This window comes from Seriola aureovittata, chromosome 18 (assembly GCF_021018895.1).
Source record: "Seriola aureovittata isolate HTS-2021-v1 ecotype China chromosome 18, ASM2101889v1, whole genome shotgun sequence".
NCBI classification, from domain to species: domain Eukaryota; kingdom Metazoa; phylum Chordata; class Actinopteri; order Carangiformes; family Carangidae; genus Seriola; species Seriola aureovittata.
In genome coordinates, this window is record NC_079381.1 from 5,435,102 (window position 1) to 5,456,863 (window position 21,762).

The following is a 21,762-nucleotide window of genomic DNA, read 5'->3' on the forward strand; positions in this document are numbered from 1 at the left end:
TTACGCTATAATTTTCCTGACACCGGCTACCTTTAAACCTCCTCCAGTATATGACCATGCATTTCTAAGTGATGGAATTGGATGGCCTCTACAGCCGGGCTTTGTGCAGTCAGCTTTTTGTGCATGAAATGGATTGCTTAGACTCTCATGAGAGCGTATTGTTTTTTCCGCAGCCTCGTCTGAAAGCAGCTTACCTGCCATTGCCATTTCCCATTATGCTTTGCTGTATATTCCAATATTTTCCCAGCATAGTTTGTTCTGATTACAAGCCGGGCCTACAGCTTCACCAGCCCAGTGTCACAATCAGCACTTTCCTCCAGGGACAATGCATTAAGGACCACTGTACCACGGCTGCTTCGTCAATTACCACTGTTTCTTATTCACAGGACGGAACAGCCTGTTAAACCTGCTGCCCTCCCTCCGCCGCCTCCATTACCCTCCATCTTTCCTTTTTCTCCTTCAGTGTCATGTTGCCCTAACTCCTGGAACTCCTGCTTCTCATTGCATCTAAACACTGCTCATTTTTCCGTCTGTATGCCTCCATTTCCTCTAAATGCAGTTAAATTTCTCAGACCAACACTCACCATGATGCCGCCTGTTTGGAGCTGTAAATCAAAGTGATGCTATTTAGCTGGTTGGCAAAGTGTCTAAGACAGAAACTGTGGCTGTGTATATCTGTGTCCCAGTTCCATAATAATAGTGTATAATATGTCCCACATACTTCAGATTATGCAGTTTTTGCAGTTAGTGTACAATAAATCAATACACGTTACCATTTGCTAGTAACAGGAAATCAAGCGTTGATGGGTGTCAGACTACCAGCTGAGCTGTTAAAATATTTAGCACTTTAACTTTTGCATTCTGCACTCTTCCTCGAGCTGTGTCTCCACCCTCTTTCTGCTACATGTGCAGCATGTTCATTCTGCAAAGAGTGCAGTCTTGATTGCTCTTCCCAGGACCCCCAGCTGATGACTGGTGCCTCAGATGGATATGTCACTTGTCATGTATGCTGGAGATGGCTTTCATCTTCAACACTGTCAAAATTTTGACATAGTAATGAAAATCAAAAAGACAGGTAGTTATACTTTTTGACTTCACGCTGTTTGTGGTTTCATGTGCCTCTTTGTTTGTAAGTGTTTTTTCTTCTCTGTCTGCGAGTAAAGGCGACCAGTGGTGCACCTGCTCATGTGTTGGTGAACTCTTCTGCTGTATTCATATATCTTAAATTGCGTATTTATGCTGCCATACAGCGTGGAGGAGATGGGAGAGGGAGCGGGTGATGACAGCTATTTTGGTCCGTCAGTCCAGGAATTTGTTTAGTCACATTTGAAATCATTATCAGGATTGTGTAATTGATTCAGCTGGGTCTTTGTTCTCATGGAGATGTACCTTCTCTGAAATCCACAGGACAGAATACTGATGGGTTATCTTTATTTGTGGTTCACTGAAGGAGAGAATGGAGGGATACTGAATTTAGTTGCTGTGCTTACTTTGATTTTACACACACAGCTACTTTGGGAAGGTTTTTCACCAGCCTCACTCAGAAGAGTCAGCATTTTTGGCACTTTCTTTATTGAATAAATAAAAAAGCTAAAAAAAAAAAACATAAGCATAAAAGTAATAACAGATTACAGATAGGAATGGGCATTATGCGCTTTAAAAAGATAAGGAATGGGGCCTTTGATATAAATGTAGTTGGATGAAACAACATCACATAGGGGACATTACACAGCAGACACAAACGGCTGAACAATGCATCTGCAACAGGCCAGAGACAAGTTAAAGTTAGTCTCAATGGTAACACTGATTCATCTCGCACAACTCAAAACAAAAGAAAGAATATAGATCCTGATGGAGAGAGACGGAGAACATTTCTATTTAGGATAAATTGCTTTTTGTTCCAGCTAGTATAGTGTGTCACTTACAATCAAAAAACACACATTTTAGATTTGATTTGACACAGCAGTAATCTGCTAACAGTGGACATGGTCTCCCCTCTTGTTTGATTGTCACTCATATACAGTTTACCAGACAGCCCTGAGCTCTAAAGAGTCCTGATTTTAGTGATGGTCAGCTAACGTCTCACCTATTTGCAGATGATGTAGTCCTCTTTGTTTAATCAGGATGTGATGTCTGATGTGTCATCACTGCAGCACTACAGTATGTATGATGATGAAATCCTGAAGTAAACATTCATTGCTTCAGAAATGAAGGTTTTTCACCCAGCCAGGGTATGTTGGGTCATGTACCAACAAAGCCTGTTCCCTTACGTCTGGAGAATATGATTCATGGGCTGGGGGGTGTATATATATATATGATTATATTTCGATTAATTTTTCAGCCCTACTACTCACCCAGTTGTAACTATGATCTTTGATGCATTTGATAGACTATAGTCTTTAACACACAATGATATGAAACCTTTCAGTACTGAGACCTTCCCGTTCTTTTCAAACTCATAAACTGAAACTTTAAGACCTATGAAATGAGTCTTTCAGTAATGTCACTTTTAAAATCAGCAACATTGCAACTGATCATTTTCACTCTGAGATGAAAGCAGAGGTCCTGTCTGTGTTGTTGGAGCACAAGGATTGTTTGATCAACTCCATTCAGTTTGATTTCTCCAGACCTCTGGGAATACATTGATCTGCAGAGGGATTGCACATACACCCAGCGATCAGAAGGCAATGAGGCACAGCCAACAGCAATTTTCACTAGAAATGTGTTCAAAATGTGTTTGTTGTGTGTGTGTGTGTGAGTGATATGTCACTTGGGTTTTTTTGGGGAGTGATGTCGAAGCACGGAAAAATGGTTGCTTCTCTGTAATCTTTAATTTTCTGCCAAATATCCCTCTCGGCTTGTTTTAGTGTTGTGTGTCTTTAATATACATCGCTTTAACCTCTGTGTTTGTGCCCATACATGTATGTATGGGGGAGTATGTTATGGCCTTATAAAATCAAATTCAATTGATTGAATTGTGGATTCATGTGTACTCTTTGCTCTTTAAACCTGAACTCATGTATGCTGTTCTGGGAAATACAAATTTTCTCTCCTCTCCTCTCCTCTCCTCTCCTCTCCTCTCCTCCTCTCCTCAGGTGCTGAAGGGCAGTAAAAAGCTTTGTCTCTCTGTGCGTTCAGTCGGGCGAATTCCTGGCGGCTATGTCACCAACCATGTTTATACCTGGGTCGACCCTCAGGGTCGGAGTGTATCCCCTCCTCCTGACCTGCCTGAGCATCGCAGCGCGACCCTGAGGAGAAGTGACAGCCAGCGGCGCAGCAACATGCAGCTACTGCAGGAGGGAGATGAGAAGAAGGTGAGACTTTATGTGGAAAGCAAAACAAAGGATCAGTGTTTTTCAATGCCTACTTTTTTTTTATCTTCAAAAGAATAATATTATCAGGGGAGAAGTAAAATATTCAAAAGTTGAATAACATGTCCAGAGAATTGTGTAAGATGATTCATAATTTTAATTCCTTTATAGGTGGCCATGACATAAATCCCTTCAAAACATTTGCACTCCCTTGTACTCCCTCGTTTGCATCCATTAGGCACTTTTAACATTGCTGTTACTACCATCAAATCACTTGCAAATGAAATATTCATGAATATAAAAACGGCAAACTAAATTAAGCAGCACTAAAGTAAGCAACAGGGTCTAAAAGTGTTTCATCAATACATCACAAATAACAATTATTCTAAGAAATGATGCCCAACTTCCTCTAAAGGCACAGACTAAATGTTAATACTGTAACAGGCATCATCGTCTTTAAAGTTAAAAGCATTGAACAACAAGTATTTGCAGCGCATTTTTTGTCAAATTGATGAAGATGTTTTCTGCATTGAATTGAGCTCTCAGGGCCACCATATCCTCATCTGACATGGTCATTTTTATTCTGGAAAAACACTGTGGTTGTTGTCTAAACGTTTTCCCACAAACTATCCACCAAAACCATTTCCTCTTTATTTGAGACACACACACACACACATACACACACACACACACACACACACACACACACACACACACACACACACACACGCACACACACACTGCTGTATCACACTGCTGTCAGGCTGGCTGCTGTCCGAACCAACAAACAACCATAATCCCAAATTGAACTAGAAACCCCGACCGCAGTGCTATGATAAAGGCAAACCCCCGGCTGTATTAATAAATAGGCAGGTTTCTGGTCTAGTAGAAGTAATGCTAACTGAATGTCAGTTTTGTACCCTCTCAGATCCTGGAGCTCTCCTGGACTGACCATTGAGACTACCCAGGTTGGCTGTCACATCAGTGGACTGTAAAAAATCCATAAAGTTTTTAACGGCCAAGCCAGTCTCTTTACTGGCCCTGTGTGCCTGTTGTTCAGGGTGGGCATTACAGTGTGCTGTGTTGATGTTTCTCTGCCAAGTAGAGTTTCCACAGTTACTCCGGGTTCCATCAACCGCCATTTCTGCTGCCTGAGGAACACCACGGACAGCTATCTGGGAAAACAAAAGCTCTATTCTCTTTCAGTTTTGGTTGCACAATGGCAGACGCTCTTCATTTCCCCAGGAGAAAAAAACTGAAGTAAAGAAGTAAGGAGTAAATTAGGAGTAAATTAAAATAGTAGTAGCACTAATAGACAAAAAAAAATAGATCAGAAACAAACATAACAGTAATTGGACCTTAACTCCTACAGAACTCCACCCTCTCACCACCTCAGGACTCTCAGGGAAGGAGCTGTCAGAGCTGTTTAAAAGATTTATTACACTAGAACTTTCAATTTTTCAGCAGCTGAAAGCTTCACATTAATCTTGAGTGCTTCAGCTACGTTAATACAGGCTATAGTTAATGCCATGCAGATAATGTTTCAAAAATATTAATCCTACAGATAGTTTGTCTATTGTAGCTTCTTTACTCCTATTCAAAAAGAAATTAATATCCATTTCTAATATTTAGGTTCTTTGAATAAATGTGTCATTCGGAATAAAAAGAGGTAATGCTAGTCTTGTCTGATGTGTGTCTGCATGTGAAAGGAAACTACGTGTCGTTTTCAGGTTTTCAGTGTCTTTGATACACAGCAACATGAAGGTCAAAACTGCTGCTGCTATTGCTTCCCTATACTGCAGCTGATGTCGGCTGGCATGTGTCAAACTGGCCTGACAATGACAGAGCAGCCTTTGGAGAATTGGCAGTCTGCTCACTGGCATTCGTTTGTGAATGTGTAGAACTCGTCCCGTGAGGTGCTTCACATCAGTAACAAAAGTGTTCAAAGTCCTGTCATTTCAGGTAGTAAGAGGTTGACATGAAATTTATGCCTTTGGTGCTTTGATTCCTAGAAACACTGTCCAAAGCTACCACAGTTGCCTCTTCGGCATGCAGTGACTATCATGTCATTAGCTGTTCACACACGCAGTGCTGATTTCAGTCTTCATAACATGCACAATATAATTGAAGAATCTCGTCTGTGGTTAAGTGCAATCCCAAACAAAGTCCCAATGAATTGTGCCTCAGATTCAGTTGCTTACAAAACAGACTCTGAGACTCCTCTTAGAGAGAAAGATCATGTTATATTGAATTGATTCCACGATAACAGCTGATGCCAGGGAACACTATGAGCCTTAAGAGCTGCTTTGTTTCTGCCAATAAAAGAAGGATGAGTCTGGTAATTAAAACTATTCTCCATGTCGTGCATAAATGTCAAAGAGAACACGAATGCCTCGATATTCCCACTGAGCACTGGCTCACCTCCAGTAAGCAGACAGTTATTAAAGGACCACAGCACCATATGCACCAAATGAAAGTTAGATTTCTGCGCCAGATGCCAAACCTGCAGCAGCAGGAAAATAAAAAACAGACATTATTTCATAGAGATATTTGCATGTGTCATCTTGTAGCTGCCAGGGTGCAACTGATGCCCCTTTTCAGTTTTGGCAAGAGACCGCTGCATTAGATCAAACCGAGTAATGAAGGGTCTCATTGTGATGGAGGAAAAGTACAATTTAAATTTTGTCCCACTGCTGAACCTTTCCCAGTGGACAATGTAAACTTTAATGTGATCTCTTTGCTTTCCAAATGTACATATTTTGGAATTGTTGAGTTCATACAAGTTGCCATTAGTGAAAGACAGTGGAGCCGTTTTATTAAATGAACCCTGGGTAATAACTTCCTTTTGACAACCTGTTCATGTCTTTGAGAACCACAGTATGCTTTAGGCCTCCAAGATAAAGCGTTGGAAAATCTTAAAATATGATGGCATAAGTAAGTAAAGTAAGTAGATTTGGGAATCATCAGCATGTGTCATTAACAATGAGGGCTCTGACATTAATAGATTACTGGAATAGGGAGCTAAAGGCTCTGTGACCAAAGCAAATAGCTGCAGAGTAAAGGGACACTGTTGATGATATGACCCAGAGGCACCAAACAAAGACGAGCAGATTATACCTGCCAGTGGGTTAAAATACTGATAGCTGTTTTTCAGACAAATGAACCCTTCATCAAACTGTAGCCTCCAGAACAGACATATAAGACCCAAGTCTTCCATCAAGTCATGGAGGGGAGGTTCATACTGTATCTACAGCTGCTCCACTGTACATATGTGGAGCAGTCAAGTGTCATTATCTGAAGATTTTACGTTCGGCAAAACTGGCTTGATCACAGCAAATCGGGCAAAAACTCTGTATACAAGTTGCATGAAGACACCGTTCCAGCTAAGAATGATGGCTTGTGGATTTGTGGATATGAGGCTGGATTTCAGCAGCTGTTAGAAACATCCAGGTTCCCCTTTTAGAGAGAAGTAACTGCAGGCTGACTTTATGTTGAGCAATAACACGTCCCGCGGACCCTAAAAGTCTTTATTCTTTATTGATGCTTTTAGTCAAGGTCATTTCCCCCTCTGTATGTCAAATGCTGCTCCGGTTCCTTGTTAGAGGGATTCTCAGAGGGATGAGTCGGGTTCACTCTACTGTGAAATGAGTCATATTTTACTTTGTGAAAGTTGTGTATCATTTGTGCAGAAGGCAGAAGAGTGGGATTGGACCTCCTCATTAATCTATGTGGGTTTGGTTATAATCTCTTCACCCTTTAATCTGATCAAAAAATGACTTCTTCCTCATCACTGAGTCCTTGTTGAGGTGAGAAGAACTGAAACATATGTTTTATAAATTGTGAAAATATAGTGTTAGTGGTTGCTTGCCAGTGTCGGAATCTCACCCTCTGAACAATCATCCCAAAGCTGTTTGTCCTCTAGAGAAGGGAAAGATAGATGCCATTACAACTTCTTTCACTCAGTTAAATAATGCAGTGTTCACTCTGAACCTTTAGCTCTCTTTCGAATGTTGCCATATTGTTTAGGTTTCTGTTAATCATGTTGAAATGACGGTTTCAGCTATAAAACAAATGTCAACATAGATAAAGGTATTAGATTCTTCAGATTTAAGATGAGCCTTGTAAACAAACTAATTGACCGATTCAGACAGTCATTCCTCCAGTCAAAATGGATTCAGCCGCCTCATTACTGGCTCTGAGTAACCACATCTAAGTAGCTCCTGAAATTCTTTATTTTCAGCCGACAAATCCCAGCTCAGAGCAGGGCTGTCATTTTCTCCGTGCATTGTGTTTCACATTTCCATTTCACTGTGAACAGATCGACACCGCAGGAAAATCTGGCAGCTTGTCAAGCAGCACAATTGAGACTGCAAACACCGTTTTAAAATAGTGATATTTAAGGGGTGCCTGGTTCACACTATTTCAGATATTTAACCCCCTGCTTTCTCTGTCTGTCTTTAACAGGTCAACTTGGTTCTGGACGACGGCCGGTCTCTTGGTCTAATGATCCGGGGGGGAGCAGAATATGCTTTGGGTATTTACATCACCGGAGTGGACCAGGGATCAGCAGCAGAGTGTGGAGGACTTAAGGTATCACTTCAGTCTATCTTCCACTCGCTGACTCACACACTGTCTCACTTTGATCGACCTTATAAAATCTGCGACAGTTTAGATTAGAATTGTTCTTTGTTGGTGAGCTTGCTGGGGAATGCACATGATAACTCTCTCTCATACTCAGCCTGTTATTCCTCCCTTTCTGAGGCCTAGTATATGTATGTTAGTATCAAAATATTTGTCTCAGGCTTCATGTCATGTTATAAATGTTGCAAAATTAGAAAAGAAGATGTGTTTTTTCAGAAGAATTCAAAATTGTCGACCACTTTATTCACCAGCAATTTTATAACTGCTGCTAAATGCTTCCCCTGTGCGGTTTAGGCTCTTTTTTGTTTGCTAGCAGTTGAATCATTGCATGAGAAGAAGGCGTGTACCATTATTCTCTCAACAGCTGTATTACATTATTTTGGCTGCAACATCGCAAACTTTATGCAGTTCAACATACATCGAGTCAAGTGCAGAAAAACCTGTATGTGCTGGACAAAAGCTCAGAGCCAGCTAAGGCTCAAACTTTCCATTGAAAGCCACATGTACAGACGGTCAGCAACATCCTAGCTTAGCAACTAGTGAATAAACACCAAACAACCACTGAGCAAGTACCCCAAATTTCATTGCCGGCAGTTACTAATGGACTAACAATCATCTGGTACAATCTTAACAACAATCACCCTGTAAAATCCTAGTAAGAAGCATGCACACAGAATATTTAGAATTAGAATTATTATTTTCAAAAAACATAACATCTTGTAGTTACTACAGTTATTCCTTTTGCAAAATCACTGGTTCCTGAGAGGGAAATCGTTCTGTTCTCCTGCCGTCCTTACAAAGGGGTTAGGGCACAGGGTCAGGAACAGAGCTGATTTAATGCAACACGTTAAAAATGCCAAGCAGTTTTCTGGGATCAGGGTGTATCAGCACTGGGCCTGTCAATGATTTGATAGAATCAGATTAGAAGTGGTGAGACAACCTGTATACTTGGATCTCATTTGCTCCTCACATCTATTGTTCACTCTGCCTAGTATACAGGCATTTTGACCTGTGGTGAAGTTTCCTTTAAAAGAGTTTTTCAGTGAATCTGTCACGATGACGTGACAACAATGGGAGACTTTTTGCAACATGTCACGTTCTTTGCTTTGCTCACACTGTGTTTCCTACGACTTTAGGCTATTCTTTGTCAAATTGCTATTCTTCTTCCTGTTCACCATATGGGCTGTCAAAAATGGCTGTTTTATGGAGTTTGAACAAATCAAAAAGAACATATGCTGTTTGGTGGATATGTCGTGATGCGACTATACTCCCTTTTAAAATGGCATTCAGTTCTGAAAACAAAACTATGTGCTTGTGAAACAGCTAAGACTAATGCACTTATACAAACCCTGAAATAAACTCTGCGAGTCTTAGCATTTGAGTGTCTCAGAATAATGGTCTTATTCCCTGTGAGGTGGCAGTCGGTGGTGAAGGAATTAATGAAATGAAAATGTATGATTGATTTTCAAAACATCACAATGAGCTGGAGGGATATTTTATGAAATGGGATGCTGTTAGGCAGTATGATAAAATCACAGAGTAAATCCTTAAAAAGAGATAATTTCACTGTCCTCTAGATATTAAAGTCCTCTCTACTCTAAAACAATCTTTTGCTATTGTTGTTATTGTAATAAGGAGAGTAGCAAAAACAATATGCCGGTATTTCAGTTTCACTTGCATATCACACATCTGATTTATAGTGGAATTTTACAAAATTAAAGACTATTTTACACTGATCTTAATTTTGGATTGTAAAGTATTCCTCCTAAGAGCACACAGCTTCGTTTGGTTTCCTCACAGACGTGTTTGTCATGGTGACATGGCAACAGAAGGAGAGTGAGGTTGGATGTCTCCTCCCCTGAGCTGCTCATCTCATGCCTGTTAGTGATCAGCCCATCAACCAACCAATTACAAAGACACCTATTATAGAGGGCCCACACAGACACACACACTCAGCAGAGCATCTCGATGTGGAGTGTTGTTAGCGACTAGAAAGACGTCTATTATTAAAAAGAGAAGGAAAGGAACGACAGCAGGCAGAAAAGGTTTTAATATACCTTAATATGACACAGGCTTTTCTTGCCTTTTTCTGTTTCTGCTTTTCCCCTCAAGTTCTTTTCTTTATTTCATATGTATGAAGTATTTAATACTGCATCTTGTGCTGTGCTGTGATGTTTATTTTCAGGAATGTGTTTTGGAAACTGTCAAACCTGAGTTTCCAGGGCTTAAATAGTTTTTTTTTTTGTTTGTTTAGCCGCAGTTCCTCCCTCCCTTTTTCTGGTTGGGGGCCTAGTATCCAGGTATTCAGACTGGAATTTCATCATTTAGAAATACTGGAGTAAGTAGAAGGCAGTCCAGTGCAAGTGAGCATATTCACGATTGAGTCCTGCATAAAGCACATTGTCCTGTCCGGTGCGATATGTCCTACCCAGGCTTTTGTTGATATGGATGCTCCAGTGGTCACCTGGCTTCACCTGCAGGGCCAAATACCAGACGCTGTCTCGACAGAATGAGCGGGAGGCCCGAGAAACCTCCCACATTCACAGACACAGTTTGCTTTGTGTGCACACACTTGGGTGGTCAGGAAATATGTGAGACACTCTAATACAGAAAAATGATACTCAGAAATGAGTATCAGTATTTAAGATTCTGAGCTGATTCAGGAACATATCTGTATATCACATCTCCAAGGAGCTAATTATTCTTTATAACTCTCCCTGTTGATATGTGCAGCACAGTCACTGGTGTATCTCAGATTGTTAGCGCCCAAGGCAAGATCATTAAAACATGTGCCCTGCAAACAATGCCCTTCAATGTGTTTTGTAAATACACAAGAATTTATATTAAATACATGTAAATATAAGCATCCACAACACACAAAAAAATGATCAAAACCTTTCGGTCCAATGAAAATATGCAATGAAATGCCTGTTATTGTCAAACCTGGCAATCTGAACACAGTTTCACACCAAGTATGAAACATTTATCATCTACAATCCACATCAATGACCATTAATGTCTCACACCAGGTCCTTTGCATTTTTCAAAAAAGACATAAACCCCCTACAGATACAGAACTCATTCCTTTACCAGAGGTTGCACTCATGTGCTGCTTGGAGAGCGTGACATGACATCAACAGTGACTATGTGAATTAATATTATTTATTTATTTTGTTGATCACACAAACACAAACAATGTAAAACTAAACTGAATATGCAGTAAGTTACTGCTGCAAGATGATGTCTCAGTGCACCTTGTATCTCTGGTTCTTCATTTAAATGAAGCATTAATCATATGTCACAATCTAAAAAAACTAAAAAAAAAATCTTTTTAAGGAGGATAGATGGTGTTCAAGTGAAAGTCAGGTGTCAAAACATAGATTAATGAAGTGCACTTCTCTATTCTATATGTAAGGAAGGCTGAGGTGGTGCACTCACAGGAGACTGTATTTGTACTATGCACACACGCTGAAATGTTTGTAGCCTCTCTGAGGTTGGTGTTGGCAGCCTGAACTACTGATTTTGTTGGGTGCAAGCATGGTGATTTTTTTTATGTTCTGATCCTTTATATCTCATAGAAATATGACATACATGTCCCTATACCACGACTGATGTTGCCATATAGGTCACCTGTAAGGGAATGTATTATTATCACACATATACATCCTCTGGATATATGAAGATATATGATAGATAGAAGTTTATAACATATATGAAATACCCATAGTAAAATTTGTATCTGTACATATATTATTTATAATATATGTATGTGATGAATTTAGAACAACTGTATATAATACTGTATATAATATCAATATATTTTGCTAGGCTTTGGGATGGATACATATTTATGTAACATGTCTGCAATATGAGCATACATACATAAACATATATGAATATATAAAATCGATCCAATTTCTAATAGTTTTCATATATAATTTATAAATTTTACATATATATTTTTATTTTACATGTACAAATTCAATATACTGTGTGTACATGTATGACATTTGAGTATGGGATCTTAACTAGAAATGATAAATAATTGGGTGCAAGCCCAAGTGTGTTATATATCTGAAGACTTGAAAATAAATAAAAAGATATAAAGGAATTGTCTGAAATTTCAGTCTTGACATGGAGCTGTCTCTTTGCCTGGTTACTGAAATAGTTAATGGGGAATGTGGAGAGCAGAAATAACCCTGGTTAACCTGCCCTAGTGTAAACTCAAAACTACATTTTTAGAAAATGTGTGAACATTAAAGTGATGTTAATGTTGATTTATTCATGCCATGTTGTCAGTGTTTCTATTTTTGCTCTGGCAAATGGCAACACTGTAGATGATGAGCCTCCAGAGGCCAGGGTTCAACTCTCAGCAGGGAGGCAAGCTGCACTGCTGTGAGATTAGATGCGTCCTCCTTTAAAAGGACATCAGATTGTATCTAACAGGGTGATCCTGTGCAGTTGGATCCCTGCATGGTCATATCAGTTTTACCCTCCCAGAGGAAGTTAGCGGTCGGCTTGCCAGAACAAACACGAGTAAAAACAACTCAAACTAGGTTTCATACCCTGTGAATTCAAACATCCTTAAAGTAAAAAATGGTCAGATCAGATTGAGAATTTTTGGCACATTGAGAAAAGGACTTTCAGAATAAGGTATAATACTCCTCATCAGGCTCATGGATGTCTGGATATAATTTTATCATATCGAAAACTTGGACCATTTGAAAAGCCAAAAAAATATATTTTTTAAATGTATATTTATTTGCTGTATAGTCAGAATACAAACTTACAAAAGGAGAATAAAATAAAATAAAATCCCCACAAATGAGCACAGCACATCATCCATAACAACACAGATAAATTAAGTGTGAGGTAGTGTGTCTTTAAAAAAAGGACATGCACATATCACAGTACCTTTTGGGAGAAAAAAGAGAACAGAAGACACAACATGGTGCTTTACATTGGACTCAACACACTCTTACCCTGAAAGAATTTCAGTACATGGTCCCATCTCTGATCTATCTTCATTGTAAAATCTCCAGGTGTCTCCAGGTGTAGTGTGTTTGCCATTTCTCCCAACCACAAATCATATGTTCGTACAGAGTCCAGCTTCCACATTCATAGAATGACCTTCTTTGGGGCGCCCTGGTCACTCACCTGGTAGAGCGCATACCGTGTAAGCTCAGTCCTTACCGCAGTTCCCCGGGTTCAAATCCGAGTAAGGCCCTTTGGTATATGTCATCTCCTCTCTCTCTTCCCTAACTTTACTGTCTCTCTCTCACTGTCCCTGCCAAATAAATCCAAAAATAGCTAAAAAAAAAAAAAACCTTCAAAAAAAAAAAGATTTAACTTCTTTGCAGTTACCACTCCAAACAATACAGCCATTTTTTCATATTTGGTAGAAGATTAAGAGATAGTTGCTCCTAGAATTGCTAGCAGTGGATCTGGTTCCCAATGCTTATATAGCCCCCGAAAAACAATGGAAAATGCTTTTCCAAAAGTTGTTAAGTTTACTGCATCACCAAAAAAGAATGCGCCACTAATCCTAGATTAACACCAATTACAAAAAAGAGAAACATCAGCAAAAAACTGAAAAAGAAATTTGATTTGCTGTGAAGATGAAATTTAGAGCTGATTAATCATTCATGACATTTATCAAGAAAAAAAGAAACATTCATCGGTTGTAGCCTCTGAAATGAGAGGATTTGCTTCTTTACCATGGATGTTATCATGGATCTGTATGTCCATGATAATGTGAGCTGCTGTAAATATCCTTGTCCCTATGGAAATTTTTTCATTTATACTGCATTTTACCTTTAGACATATGGTGGTGCACCAGTTATACTACATCATACGCCTGTTTGTGACACAGGGGGCAACAGACAGATGTTTTGGCATCTGCATGTGATGGAAATCTTGTGAGCTGAAGGAAGACGTTCTGGGAGATCTCAGGTGGCTTAAGCAGAAGCATTTATTGAAGCCTAGTGTGTCAAGGAGAAGAGAGATGAGCAACACAAATATTAACAAGTTAACCAGTGTAATCTGAAGGCAGGGAGTATTGGGAGGGAGTATTTAAACCCCAATAGGCTCAATATGGAATGGAAATAGTCTATGGGTCTGTTCGTCATTGAATCACATCATCTACACATATACTATGTATATCTATATATATATATACACCTAATCCTACATATTACCTCACATTTTACACAACATTATGTACTTGTGTCCTTCAATCAAAGAACTTGTGTAACCAAGTGGCCATGAGAGCCTGAGGCACCGGCTGCTCAACAAGTCTGTTTACCTCCTTCACCTGCCACTCTGTCCGTCTTCTGAGGGTGTTTGGTTGCCATGGCCACTGCTGATGGGGAATGAGCAGATGCGTCTTCACAGCTATAAGCTTTCGCTAAACAATGAGCTACTGTCAATAGTTAGTGACTTGCGAGTAAGACCTGTTTGGAGATGCTGACTAAATGAAAGAAAAGAGACTTAATGAAAAGACACTAGACCTAAAGATGGAAAATTCCCTCACACTGTATTACCCTCAAGTAGCTTTGTGTTGAAGTGGACTTGAGTTGAATTTGATTGAGTCAGTGGTGCTGAGAGGACTAGCATCATGAAGGAATTTGTTTACCTCTGTAAACATATTGTTTTAATCATGTGATCTGTTGATTTGAACGTGATCTCTCATCCCATTATCTTTAAGGTTGTTACTCTGTTAAAAACCAACATTTTGTGTAAATAGTTTGGATTGAAGAGGGTTCGATTACTCTTTCCCCAGGGTCAAGGTGAACCCGTACTTTGGGTTAGGGTTAGGCACATCATAATTGCCAGAAAATCACATATGACACACATGTGACATAAATGTCCACCTTTAGTATAAACCACTTTATCCCTATTCTAAGTAAACTTTTCCAATCACAAAAAGAGCTGAAGAAGGAGCTGGTTCTGAGTATTAGCCATCTTTGTGTGATAATTTAGCAGGATACACTGTGCATCCTAAACAGTGTCACAAACATCCTCGGGGCATGAGCTAGAGACGTCTCTGATTGTCAGTTCTCAGCAGGAGGAGATGCTTCCTCATAACTCTCCGCAACACTGGTGCTTACGCCTCAGCTCCTTTACCCTACAGCTGACTGCCTTCGCTGTCTGTGTCTATATGCTGGTTTTCATCTGGCTAGTATGACGATGATGGATGGCTTATATCACTACCAGGCTTCTATAATCATCACACCACCAAGATGTCACTGCCTCGCCCTTCATTCTCAGAGAAAATGAAAGCTCGCCTGTGTAAATGTTACAGCATTGCTTTGTGGGAAACCTCTTGAAAACCTTTGTTGTTCAGTTTTTGGTTCATGTGACTGCAGCAAGAAGAGGCAGTGATAAAAAAAAAAAAAAAAAACAGTTGCAAAGATGAATGAAATTAAGATCCACATGCAAATGTGTGCGTTTGAATGTGTGAAAGTTTGGATGACTCCAGGGCAGAGTTTGTCCAGTCACTAAAAGCCCCCATATTGCATCTCGGCCCCCTCACTGCAATCTAAAGGAGGAGAAAGGTCAGTCCGGCCCAGTGCCCTTTTGTTGACATCTGCCCGGTTCAGTTTAATGTAATTAAAGCCGAGGGAAAAAGGTCATGCCTACTGTGATGTAAACACATGAAGATAATCAGAAAGGTGAGGGGACATTTGTCAGATGTCAGATTTAACTGTTAAACTTACCTATTGTTGTTGGTGCATTAATCGTTCGGTAAAGTCATAATTAAGGAGATTTAGCTTTATAGATTTAGAAGTCTGCAAGTTAAATGTATCCTTTCCCCTTTTTTCTCTCTCACTCAAACCAACAAACATACACACATATCAACAGTTTACACACATGGACTGCGTCTAACTGAATTCAGACAGCGCCAAACACGTAGATGGATTAAGGCCAAGTATTTTCAATTTGCACAGAGGTGATTTTCCTCTATGATGATAAAGCAGTCCTGCTGAAAAAGCACAAAATTAATCGGGACAAAGAAAGCACTTGGCGAGGTTTAGGTGTGTGAATGTGTGTGTGTCTCTTTCCATTAAAAAAAAACAAAAAAACAAAACCTTTAAAGATTTCATTTTAACCATCTAGACAATAAATAATAATAATAACGTTACATTATTGCAACATAATGAATTTTAACAACCCATAAACAGCTGACAAAGTTAAAAGTTAAGTGAAGTTTACAACGTCATTTGAACCCATCAGTCAGGATACTGAAATGAAAATAAAAGCTCAGGTCTCCTTATAAAAAAAACTATATACTGCATAAAGAAAACCTTGCTGTTATCAAGTGTTTGATGTAGCAGCAGTTTTAAAAATCTAAATCAAGGCAAACATGGAGTAATGCTACTGTGATTCCAAACAAACTTTGGATTATGTCAACTAATAAAAAGAGAGTGAAGACGCAGCTTTGATTGTATCTGACGCTGACCGGCCTTTGATGTTAAAGACAGCTGAAAGTCCAAACACAGCAAGCATGTAAAACCACTGAAACAAAAATGTAGTTTGATTCATTTTACCTCCAGTTCATAGAAAAAGATAAAAGCATAGGATGGAATAAAAACTGAAAGATAGTGACGTCTGGGCTGTGCTGGAGGCTCGGCCGTAATCGGTTGGAAATTGATCTGGATCCTTTTGTTGCTCAGCTACATTTCCTCTCACCCTTTTTTTCCGCGCCTTTTCACTGTAAGCGGTCTAATGAAGCAGAAATGCCATAAGTTGTAATGTATAGAAGACCATATCCAGTATTGAATGTCTGGGACATGACACTTCCCCAGATCATTTCTGGTAAATCTATCACTGATGTATCCACACACTCTCCCTGAATGGGAAAATATACTAGAGCTGCATTTCTGAGCTTCCATCAAAGGTAGTTGGTAATCCAATCTGCAGGGATACAATAAAAAGCACCAAGATGTTGAACAAGTTGGAAACATTAAATTTAACTCTAATATGTAATATCTTATCCCACTTTCTGTTCCCATGCATGGCTGTATCAAAAGTTAGACAGTTTTATCCTTCAGTCGGACTTTGTTCTCCTTTTATCTCGACTCTTACACACACACACACACACACACACACACACACACACACACACACACACCCAACTAACAGATTGAAACATTTTTCTTATTCATGCAAAACTTAAATGGCTTAACATGTTTTGCTAATCACCTGTTATATACAGCTAAAAACCTGGAAAGCATGAGCTCGTTGTCGTATCAGAGAGCAAGGACAAGTGGCCTACTGTATATATTGTCTTAAGGTGGGAGGACTTGTTGAGTTTACGAAATGACATGTGGCTACTTTAAGTGTAAATTAGTGGTTTCAAATACAGCAGTACCTGGAGCAGTGACCTCCACTCCTCCTCCATTTGCTCCATTTACAGATTTTTCTTAAAACACAGTATACAGCAACACTGAGAGCACCTCTGGTCAGTATCACTAAAATGTTAGATAATTACACATCCTGTTCATTTAAAACGAATTTATTTGTTTTGAGCCAAAGCTCAAGAAGAATGAAACCAATTAATTTGAAAACAGAAACGTTTGACTGATTAAACTATAATGAAAGATTCATATTAAAGAACCAACCTCAGCAAATGTCAGTGCACCCTTCATTAGTGAGAATCCATTTTTTTATTTTTCTATATTCCGTTTGCCTGCTTTTATTTTTCATGACAGATTTGATCAGTCTTGCATACATCTGTGGAGAGATGTGCGGCCTTTCTTCATTGATTCTTTTCAGCCGCTCTTTGCTTCAGGGCTATGGTTGCTCTACCTTCCATTTTAAAATACTATTGGAGTCAAGTCAGGGGAGATAATTGGTAAAGTCATGGGTTTCACTATTTTCTTCTTGACAAACTTTTATGTGATTTTCTTGTGTTTGTGTCTGGGATCATTGTCACATTGGAAAATTCATCTCCTGTCAAGCTCCTTGAGACCAGGAGTCGCTTTTTTATGCGGTATTTGGGTAAACAAACCTGAATTCATAGTGCCATCTATAAATGTCATCTCCTCTACACAATTTGCATTCATGCAGCTCCACATCAGCACAACTCCCACCTCCACGTTTCACAGTCAGCACTATGCAGTCACTGTGGTAGTTCTGGCCAGGTCCACGCTAAATATGCTGGACCCCATCTGATCCAAACTAATTTATTTTGGTTTCATCTGACCAAAGGATGTGTTGCCAATATATTCATCAGGCTTCTCCTCATGCGCTTTGGCAAAGTTTATTCTTGCAGTTTTGTGAGCATCATCTGTAACTGACCTCGTGCAGTGTCCTTCACAATGAAACTGGAACATCACTATTCACAGATAATGCTGGTGCCAGGTCAGTGGCACTAACCTATCTGCTTTTCAGTGCAAGGTTTCATAGATAGCAAATTGTGCATGGCGTCACTGCGCCCTCTGTTATTAGTTTTATGGTTCTTTCTGTACCTCCTCACCTGCAACCGTGTTTCAGCTTATGTTCAGTAGACCTCTGATGCTCTTGTGCCCTCAGTCGTCATTATAAAGTCTGATTTTTGCTTGATCAGGCAGTTCCATACGATGTGAATCATGTTGCATGAGACACAACTCAGGCCTAAACTGAAGAAGCTGCAGTGTTCACAGCTTCTTTTATAACCTTGTTCATGCAATTAGCCTTAATTGGAAATCACAAGTAATGAAATTTGTTGCAGTGATCACAGGTGTACTCACTTTTGTTGCACAGACGTTTTAATTTACGCCCCATATTTTCAATATAGTCCATCTAACCGTTTAGTTTTTAATAACATTTAAGATCAAATACCTTTCACTTAAAGTAAAAAATAATAGAATTATTGTAAGATGATACAGTTTTGAATCATTTAACATTTTAGTGATATTGCACAGGGGTGGACTTAGTTTTGTTGTGTTGAAGTGAGACAAAATAATGTAAATGATACAAAACAAAGCCGACACTATGCAGATATTGCAAAATATATACTGTATTTATTTATTTATTTTATTTATTTATTTGATCATGCGTCTAGAGCCACTACACATACTGTACACTGTATTATACATATGGATATTATGCACTTAACATAAATGGTAGAATATAAAGCCAAGCACATGATAACATCCACGCTACAAAACTGTCATAGGTATGTATATCTATATATATATATATGGCAATAATCTGGAAGGCTGGTAAAGAATAAACAGTAAATGAATCTGTGGTAAAGAGAACAACAAACACTGCTGAGCAACAAACATCAAGTGTTTGTACATCTACCTGCTCCAAGGACAGATATTAAACTAGCTGACATTATCTCAAAATAATTTAAAGCACAATGCAACAGGAATTTGCTTCCACTGTCCTTGTGACTGTATCTGTCCTTGTAAAATAAACAATTTATAAACTAATTTTCGCCCCATAAGAACCTGCTGATCCTCGCACAGCCTATATAAAATATCAAGTCCTTGTGCTTCCGAGGTACAACCGAGCTGCAGGTCCATGTACAGTGGAAACTCTCTGTGTTTCTGCTGTGTGAAGTGGAAATGGGCTCTACATTACACTATTTCTGGCTGCACAGCTGGAAAGCACTTTAAGGGCAAAGCAAGCCATTTATTTCTACTTATTTTAGATATATGACTGTGTGCCCACACCAGTAGAAAAACCCTGCTGCGCTGGAAAAAAAGAGAAGGCAGTTCCTTGTTTCCCGCTTTAATAAACATGAGATTCAAATACGAAATGCACCAACCGCGGACCACACAGACAACAGAAAAGTGTAATTGCTACCCAGAGGCTCATTGATCAAAGTCTGGCCTGTTGACAGGCACCTGGGCTTCCTCATTTTCCCAAATCGCCAGGGACCATTGAGGAGTAAATAACAACTGCTGTTCTTCACATAAAAACATGCCAGTTTGCCCACTCTGCTGTTTCTGTTTTTCTCTCTCCTGCTCACGATTGCTGTTTAAGGCTTTTTACTTTTTTTTGTCTCGTTAACTGCTTTATTTGCACTTAACATAATTTTATAAAGCACATTTAACCCAACAATCTAGCTTCCTTATTTTTTTTTTTTTATTTATTTATTTTTTTTTACAAATAAAGTCAAATCAAATTTAATTTATACAGCCCAATATTACAAATCAGAACTTTGCCTCAAGGGGCTTAACAATGTGTACAGCATTATGACACTATCTGTCCTCAGACCCGCCATTCCTCTTCCAGGACAGACAGACATACAATACATGTTGTATGGATAAGTAGATTTACAGTATTGACAAGGATGACAACACTAATGATGATAAATATTAATGAAGAATAGGATGTGGGAGGACATCAAGCATCATCCAGGTACAACCAAACAGATAGGACCTGAGCACAAACATGGAGAGGCAAAACCAAGCACATCATTCACACATCTAGAAGAATGAAACAAACACAGAGGGAGAGAGAGAGACGAGGATGAGGAGGCTGGGACTCCTGGAGGAGTAAACATCTGGATTGAGGCTATGACAGCTGGGAGATGGAGAGAGGTCCCACGGTGGTCCAGCAGAGAGCCTGAGTGACAAGAGAGGGCAGGGAGGAGAAAATCAGGAGATAGAGAGAGAGAGAGAGAGCAGAGAGAGAGAGAGAGAGAGATAGCCTGGATGCTCATGTGCTTGAGGGAACAAACAAACAGAGGGCAGGAGAGATGCAGTGGTTTGCAGTAAGTTCACAGTATTCTCATCGGCAGGATGAGAAACGTTGTCCTGCCAACTCAAAACTGAGAGAAAAAAAGGAGAAAGTGAAATAATAAAAAAAAAGGTTGAAGGAGGAGATTAAAAGAGAATGGGAGTACCCATTTGAAAAATGTATAACTAATTAAACCTTTAGCTTGGTTTATAACATGACACTCCTCACAGCGTGTGCTGGATGATCATGACTTAACGCTCACTGTACATTTGCTATGTTATCAAAAAGCACTGTTGAACTCTAATAACACCTAATATCACCCTGTTGTTCTGAGCACTAGGTTTAAAGACCCCCTCTGATGGAAATCAAGCTTTTAACCTTGTTAACATCCATATGATGTTTTATATATAGTACACGACATTTCAACGCCATGACTGAGTGTTTCCACCTTGGAACTGCAGTGAACCAATGACAGCCTCATAAATCCGAATCAGACAGCCGGGGTTTCATACATCATATAACTAAGGAACCAATCCCGTCAACTTTTGGGAGCAGGGAGCGGGAAAAATAAACCTGAAACCTTGTCAGTAGAGAGAGTGAGCACAACCACTAACACTGTGTCAGCCACTGCCAGTTACAAGCTAACAAACAACATGAACAAATAGCTACAGTTATTCATCAGTCTGGGTCTGACTGAGGCTCAAACACGTGGCTGAGTCTCTCTGATGTTTCCTCCTCTAAACATCTTGATATGCTGCTTTTTCACCTGTCAACTTAACGATAACAGCGGCGGTGGGCGGGGCTTAAGGCCTGATCCAGAATTTCTCAATGATGAAGTAGGAGTAGATGAGTTTACAGCCCCAGTTTTCATGTTAAACAAAATATTAATAATAGCAGAGAATTTTACATTGTTTAAAACATGTCTGGAGATAAACACTTTAAAAAGATTAGCACCACACATGCAGTGCAACAGAACAAACCCTCTTTAAAACTGTCAGTGTAAAATGTCAGAGGCTGAGAGGTGTTTTTCTTTACTGTACGTTTTCTAGAGAACGTATAAGCCAATGATAATAAGTTATGTCGAAACATTCTTAAAGTCACAGTTGATCCTATTCTGCACTTTTTGTGTTCC

The 21,762-nt window shown here is 39.4% G+C and overlaps 1 protein-coding gene across 2 annotated transcripts in view; it reads left to right on the top strand.

Moving 5' to 3' along the window:
* The window catches only part of whrna (whirlin a), a 151,877-nt gene that overhangs the window by 71,478 nt on the left and 58,637 nt on the right, over positions 1-21,762 (top strand). For both annotated transcript variants that reach the window (XM_056403847.1, XM_056403848.1), the window contains exons 3-4: positions 3,096-3,314; positions 7,776-7,901. In XM_056403847.1, the coding sequence (XP_056259822.1) occupies positions 3,096-3,314; positions 7,776-7,901 (345 nt within the window). The remainder of the gene's footprint in view (positions 1-3,095; positions 3,315-7,775; positions 7,902-21,762) is intronic.